General features: G+C 29.2%; 1 protein-coding gene across 1 annotated transcript; it reads right to left on the bottom strand.

Moving 5' to 3' along the window:
* Window positions 1–560: 560 nt before the first annotated feature.
* LOC111614936 (multidrug resistance-associated protein 4-like) lies at window positions 561–3,891 on the bottom strand. The gene is made up of 7 exons (XM_023356309.1): window positions 3,833–3,891; window positions 2,596–2,787; window positions 2,213–2,307; window positions 1,625–1,711; window positions 1,466–1,562; window positions 617–811; window positions 561–572 (listed from the first exon to the last, which is right to left on the bottom strand). The coding sequence occupies exons 1-7, from the start codon at window positions 3,881–3,883 to the stop codon at window positions 561–563; spliced, it is 729 nt and encodes a 242-aa protein (XP_023212077.1). The 5' UTR covers window positions 3,884–3,891.
* Window positions 3,892–8,208: the final 4,317 nt, after the last annotated feature.

Below are 8,208 nucleotides of genomic sequence, written 5' to 3'. Positions count from 1 at the left end.
ATTTTTTGTTTTTTTTATATTTATTATTATATTTAATTCGTTTGTGCAAAATAAAAATAATAATTTCAGACAATACAATAGTCACGATTATTTTTTTAAAGAGAAAATTTTCGTTAGGCATCGACAAAAATTGAACCCCGAGCGACATGTTAAAGAAAGAAATTTCGACATTATATAGGTTAAGTAAGAGAAAAAATTTTAAAAAATCATTTTAAAGACTCGAAGTATTTAACTTTGCGTACTGTTTTAAACGAATAAAAAGTGTTTAGTAATTTTTTTACTGTGTAATATTGATATAAAGTAGTCCCTTCCTAAAATTAGTATTGTATTAATTTACATTTAAAATGATGGCTCTGCCATTTAAGGTTTAATGTTAATATAAATACGTCTATTGACGTTAGTATTACTCAACCATAAAGTTGATATTGATAAATTGTAGGAAATAAATTTATAATAGCAATTTATTCCTAGAATCGAATTATTTTCTGTTATAATAAAAAATTCATTATGTACAAATCTTGGAGAAATCGATCCGAGAAATGAAAACTGCTGAACATCAGTTAAATTCCATTCTGAAATTTTTCACTCGGATAATTACTTAATAAATAATTCTTACCTCATTACTCTTGTTTCTGTCTTCAATTTCATCATTCGTATCACATTGATAACTTCCAATTTTATCATCATCATCGTAAAAACCCGCACTCTCTAAATTAATGCTGTTTTCAGAGACTTTTTCCTTTAGTAATATTCCTGTATTCATTTGTAAATTTTCCAATTGTTTAAAATTTCCAATGAATTCACATTTGCCCTAAAATATATTAATCGCGTATATAAATACCATTGCCTCTATGTTTTTTATATAAAAAATATTATTTACTTGAAAATGTATGCAAATACATACTGGAATTCGTAAAGTTATTACGTGCCTAACAATTTTTACCGAATTTATCGGTAACCATTATCTTATTACTGGTATGTTTACCAATGGGTTTTTGAACTGGTAATACAATCCTTATTCTGTATTCACTGCCATGCATAGAAAAACAATGTTACTGTTTTGAAACTCGCCACTGTCCAGTGGATATAAATCACTAAACACTAAACGTTTGTCATAGATTTGTGCTTGACCCACAGACTGGCCTGATACATTTCACAAATTGTCATCGCGTATTATTTATTATACGTGATATTACCTATACTGATATAACTGTCTTTTTCCCAAAAAGAATTTCTTTTGGGAAATAGAGAGCCTGGATATTATCCACATACAGTATACTATTATACAATTAATATATATTATACATATTTGGGATGGATTATTTCATAAATAGAATACGTACATAATAATTTTTGTTAATGTGAATTTTATAGTGTTAAAATTCATGTAGTGCTAAAACAGATTATAATGTTATAATTGTAGAAATCATTAAAAATAAAATAGATAAACCGTTCATATATTCACCTTCTTTAACACTAATATTTTGCATGCAGGGTTTAAAAATTGAATTTGATGCGTAACTAGAATGCAAATCTTGTCTTTCAAATATTGCATTATACACCTGAAATAAACAAGAAGTTGAAATATAATAAAATATTCAAAAAATATTATTTAAATGTTTACTTTTCGAAGATATGTTTTGCCACTGGAACATCAACAGCACTCAGTGGATCATCCAGGAGGAAAATATCGGCATCCACATATAGCGCTCTGGAAAATATAAAGATTTATCGCCATTAATAAATTAATAAATTGTTCTTGTTCCATCGTTTATAGAATTTTCTGCGCTTTATGTTACGAAGTAGAAGAGACAGCGTCAGAGAAAATATGGAACATCAACACACGATGCCCCTGCTATCAAATCAAAAAATAACCGATCTAAAGTGATTTTATCTGATAACAGAATTGTGTTTCTTTGAACTAAAATATATATTTTTAATTTTATGTTATTTTCACTTCTCTGTATTTTAGCGTTTACAGGAATACACCACGAAGAATTAAGAAAACATCACTGAAAAGTGAAACAATATAGGTTTTGGGTGTCACTTTTTATCAGGATGTAATGACTAAAATCAAAACCAATATACATATAAGCAATAGTCGAGTTCCATTAAAATATATCTGTTGTTACAGTATATGTGTCTTATTACCATTAAAATTGTACTTTTATATTTGCACTGCTTGAAATATATTAGATGAGATCTTTCTTACCTCGCTAGATTAATTCTTGCCTTCTGCCCACCGCTCATTATAACTCCTCTTTCTCCTACAATAGTCAGATCTCTTTTAGGAAATAAGCTAATATCCTAAAAGTGGTAAATATAAAAATACATAATAAATATATTCTATGTAATACGCATTGACATCTTTATGAAAACTAAATACAGTATAACTGTTGATTTTTAAAAGTGTTTGACTTATTGAATGGTTTTCTTGATAAAATGAACTTTGGGTTTTGTATTTAAAAAACTCTTTAAGGTAATAACATTTAATTTTATGTTCTATCGATTTTGTAGTTTTGATCAAATAACGTTTTGTCTATAAAAGAAGTAATGAATCCAAAGTTTTGTTATTAAAAGTAGAAAAAATCTTACCTTTTCTAGTGCCGTTATATGCAAGATTTTTCTATATTTGTCTTCTTGATATTCTTCTCCAAACAAGATATTTTCTCTGATAGTTGCGTTGAACACCCAAGCTTCTTGAGAAGCGTAAGCAATCTTTCCTTTTACAGATACTTCACCAGAAGTAATTGGAATCTCTTTTAACAATGACATTAGTAAAGACGTCTAACAAAATTAATGTTATCTCATTATTTTATTCGAAATGTTTTGCATACATACCGTGTTTCCCCGAAAATAAGACATCCGCAGAAAATAAGACCTAGCACAGATTTTGCTGAATTGCGAAATATAAGACCTCCCTCTGAAAGTAAGACCTAGCGAAGTTTATTTTTAGTCGTAACGATCATCGACAGATGGTTGAAAGTGGCCGTTGGCTTTTTGAAAGTACAGCCACTGATTGGTCAGCAGACAATTACGCCACACGGCATGATTTGCATAAGACTATGGCTTGGGAATCACAGATTTGCATAACGTTACGGCTGGTGATGGCTAATTGGTCGGCCGGGAATCACGCCACATGACATTTGCATAGTGCTACGGTTCAGTAAGCACTAATTGGTCATCGAGTCCGATGTTGACGCTATAAAAAGGCGACAGTTCGACACATCGGATATACGTCACTCTCGTCTAAGTTCGACTTGGGAATTTTTTTGTTCAATAATAAATGTGAATTCTTCCTCCTGGAAAAAATAAGGCCTAGCGCACTTTTCAGAGCAAAAATTAATATAAGACACTGTCTTATTTTCGGGGAAACACGGTAATATAAGTACAGGTACATAAACATTTTAAAACTATGTGAGTGTTTGTATAAGAATATGTTCATGAATAAACTTGTGATTTATGCCAAAAAATAATTTGTCGTACATATAATCAAACGAAAAAATAATGATATCGATAGAATCAGGCACTCAATAGTTAAAAATATCAGTAGATACAATCTAACCTCTATTTAAGATGTTTTTGCAGAAATTTCAAATTAAAGATCAAATATGATTCTACAGTTCTGTATCTCAAAACTTATTTGTGCTAGTAACAACTTACAGAGTTAATAAATACAGATTGCAGACATTTCTAAAAAATAAATTGTTATAATGTTACACAATTAGAAATAAAAAGGTAACCATTTATACAATTTATTTTATTAATTTTTTAAACAATCTCTAAATCATAAATCATATAATTTTAATTTATAATATAAAACAATAATTACCTTCCCTGATCCAACAGGACCTATAACAATTAATAATTCTCTAGGTTGCATGTTTAGTGATATCCCATTTAATGTTGGTTCGAATTCCTTTTGTTTTAAACAAAAAAAAACGAAATTACTAAAATATCCACAGTTAATCTTAAAAGTTAAAAATTAAAAATAATACTTATGAACTATAAATTAATTTATGATAATGTCAGTTTTATATAGCTTAAAATAGTTATTTATAATATAGTATTTCATAATTAAAATTAATTTGTGTTTATTGGCATTAAAATGAATTGTATGTAAGCTACACATTTTTGTGAATTGAATGTTTAGTAAGATTTCAATAATCTTTCATCCTCTGAAATGTAGTTGGTAAACCGAAATTTTTTCGATAATATGATCTTCTAACAAAAAGAATTGAGTGCTCAGTGTGGTTCAAACCCATCTTTTTATCAATTTGATTCTTCACTCTTACATTCCAATAGTTCGCGTAATATTTTTCCTCGCGATTCGATTTGTCTAATACTTTCTGTAATTGAAACAGAACACCTGGGCCAAGAAAACAGAACGATTTCGACAAAATATTCGATTTTAAGCAGGAATGTTTGCTGACTTTACATCATTCATTGTCTTTAAATCAGATCATGTTCATTTCAGTAAACTTAATTGATGTAGAGTTCGTTATCAAATTGAAATTATCTGTGAATTAGAAAGAATGCAAACAATTCAAAAAAAATGTTACATTTAATTGGAAAATTATAGTAACAATATTCTGTGGTCCCATGCATAAAACCTGTAACTCGCATTTTGTCAAGTTCAACGGTTTTGACATATATCAAGTGGTTTTTAAGTCATCTTCCTTTGCAAAATCATTCATTGTGTATATAGGGTCAAGTTGAATAACACGTGTCAGACGCATTCAGACTCAGGTTCACAGTATCGCATTTCCGTGCACGATTCCTGTAAACCATAGTCACAACAGAAATGGTGTACAGCAAGCGCGGTTTTTCGTAAAACACTAAAAATAATTAAAATTTTGATGATTTATTAGACTTCATAACATGGAAAACGTGATAACAGGCATACTAGGATTCCCGAAAATAAAAATCAAATTGTGAGAGCAGCTTCACCAACAAAATTTCAATATATAGAAGTCACTACACACAGAGAGATAACCCAAACAGATAATACCTTGGCCGGAATTAAATCAACAGAAAGTACACGCACGGCGTTTACATAGAGAATTGCAAAGCAGCAGCTGAAAAATAAGTATTATGATTATCTGCTTTGCAACCCTCTATGTAAACGCCGTGCGTGTACTTTCTGTTGATTTAATTCCGGCGAAAGGTATTATCTATTTGGGTTATCTCTCTGTGTGTAGTGACTTCTATATATTGAAATTTTGTTGGTGAAGCTGCTCTCACAATTTGATTTTTATTTTCGGGAATCCTAGTATGCCTGTTATCACGTTTTCCATGTTATGAAGTCTAATAAATCATCAAAATTTTAATTATTTTTAGTGTTTTACGAAAAACCGCGCTTGCTGTACACCATTTCTGTTGTGACTATGGTTTACAGGAATCGTGCACGGAAATGCGATACTGTGAACCTGAGTCTGAATGCGTCTGACACGTGTTATTCAACTTGACCCTATATACACAATGAATGATTTTGCAAAGGAAGATGACTTAAAAACCACTTGATATATGTCAAAACCGTTGAACTTGACAAAATGCGAGTTACAGGTTTTATGCATGGGACCACAGAATATTGTTACTATAATTTTCCAATTAAATGTAACATTTTTTTTGAATTGTTTGCATTCTTTCTAATTCACAGATAATTTCAATTTGATAACGAACTCTACATCAATTAAGTTTACTGAAATGAACATGATCTGATTTAAAGACAATGAATGATGTAAAGTCAGCAAACATTCCTGCTTAAAATCGAATATTTTGTCGAAATCGTTCTGTTTTCTTGGCCCAGGTGTTCTGTTTCAATTACAGAAAGTATTAGACAAATCGAATCGCGAGGAAAAATATTACGCGAACTATTGGAATGTAAGAGTGAAGAATCAAATTGATAAAAAGATGGGTTTGAACCACACTGAGCACTCAATTCTTTTTGTTAGAAGATCATATTATCGAAAAAATTTCGGTTTACCAACTACATTTCAGAGGATGAAAGATTATTGAAATCTTACTAAACATTCAATTCACAAAAATGTGTAGCTTACATACAATTCATTTTAATGCCAATAAACACAAATTAATTTTAATTATGAAATACTATATTATAAATAACTATTTTAAGCTATATAAAACTGACATTATCATAAATTAATTTATAGTTCATAAGTATTATTTTTAATTTTTAACTTTTAAGATTAACTGTGGATATTTTAGTAATTTCGTTTTTTTTGTTTAAAACAAAAGGAATTCGAACCAACATTAAATGGGATATCACTAAACATGCAACCTAGAGAATTATTAATTGTTATAGGTCCTGTTGGATCAGGGAAGGTAATTATTGTTTTATATTATAAATTAAAATTATATGATTTATGATTTAGAGATTGTTTAAAAAATTAATAAAATAAATTGTATAAATGGTTACCTTTTAATTTTTAATTGTGTAACATTATAACAATTTATTTTTTAGAAATGTCTGCAATTTGTTTTATTAACTCTGTAAGTTGTTACTAGCACAAATAAGTTTTGAAATACAGAACTGTAGAATAATACTTGATCATCACTGAAATTTCAGCGCACACATCTTAAATAGAGATTAGATTGTATCTACTGATATTTTTAACTATTGAGTGCCCGATTCTATCGATATCTTTATTTTTTCGTTTGATTATATGTACGACAGATTATTTTTTGGCATAAATCAGAAGTTTATTCATGAACATATTCTTATACAAACACTCACATAGTTTTAAAATGTTTATGTACCTGTACTTATATTATGTATGCAAAACATTTCGAATAAAATAATGAGATAACATTAATTTTGTTAGACGTCTTTACTAATGTCATTGTTAAAAGAGATTCCAATTACTTCTGGTGAAGTATCTGTAAAAGGAAAGATTGCTTACGCTTCTCAAGAAGCTTGGGTGTTCAACGCAACTNAATGTATTACTTGGCTTTAATTTGAGTATGTTTTTCGCGTTGGAACGAATTATTTGGTTTTACATGTAATCGTATGGGAAAAGATGATCCACCTTACGACATTTTCATGATACGATCTCAGTTTCGGAACGGATTAATTTCGTATCCTGAGGTACCACTGTATATATATATTGGGTATGCTGCTGCATCTGTTACGAAAAGAAGCATATCTCATATTGAATCCCTGCTGACCATAAAATGTGCATCGCGTCATTAACTGTTTTGACAATGGTCGAGTGATTAATTTGATCAAACAATTCTGTGTGAATTAAAAATATTTCTACGTCTTCCTTCTTAGTGTTGAATGTTGAATCTGGAGATACAACAATGACGTTTATTTACTACTTACCATCCAAAAAAGCTTGTGGTTTCATCGACTCTTAACCTAACGTTTTATTCTTTGCACTTGTCCTATTCCTACAGTGACCATATTTTTGGGGGCCCTGAAATATATTAATCGCGTATATAAATATAATCGCCTGAATGTTTTTTATATAAAAATATTGTATACTTGAAAATGTACACAAATGCGTATTTGAATTCGAAAAGTTATTACTTGTTTACCAATTTTTACAGAATTTATCAGTAACAATTATCTTATTACTAGTAAGTTCACCAAAGCGTTTTTGAACTGGTAATGTAATCTCTATTCTATAATTACCATGCATAGAAAGAAAATGTAACTGTTTTCAAACTCATCAATGTCCAGTGGATATAAAGACTAGTCATTCGTCACAGATTTCTGCTTGACCCACTGACTGACCTGATACAGTTTCTTAAGTCGTCACGTATCTATATTGAAATAACAGTCTTTCTCCCGAAATGAATTTTTTTCGGTACAGAGTTTACATATTGTTTACATACAGTATACTATTATACAATTAATATATATTATACATATTTGGGATGGATTATTTCATAAATAGAATACGTACATAATAATTTTTGTTAATGTGAATTTTATAGTGTTAAAATTCATGTAGTGCTAAAACAGATTATAATGTTATAATTGTAGAAATCATTAAAAATAAAATAGATAAACCGTTCATATATTCACCTTCTTTAACACTAATATTTTGCATGCAGGGTTTAAAAATTGAATTTGATGCGTAACTAGAATGCAAATCTTGTCTTTCAAATATTGCATTATACACCTGAAATAAACAAGAAGTTGAAATATAATAAAATATTCAAAAAATATTATTTAAATGT

This window comes from Centruroides sculpturatus, unplaced genomic scaffold (assembly GCF_000671375.1).
Source record: "Centruroides sculpturatus isolate CEXI.00-Female unplaced genomic scaffold, Cexi_2.0 scaffold2166, whole genome shotgun sequence".
Lineage (NCBI taxonomy): Eukaryota > Metazoa > Arthropoda > Arachnida > Scorpiones > Buthidae > Centruroides > Centruroides sculpturatus.
Note: the sequence above shows the minus strand (reverse complement) of the source record. Positions and strands in the feature narration are given on the sequence as shown.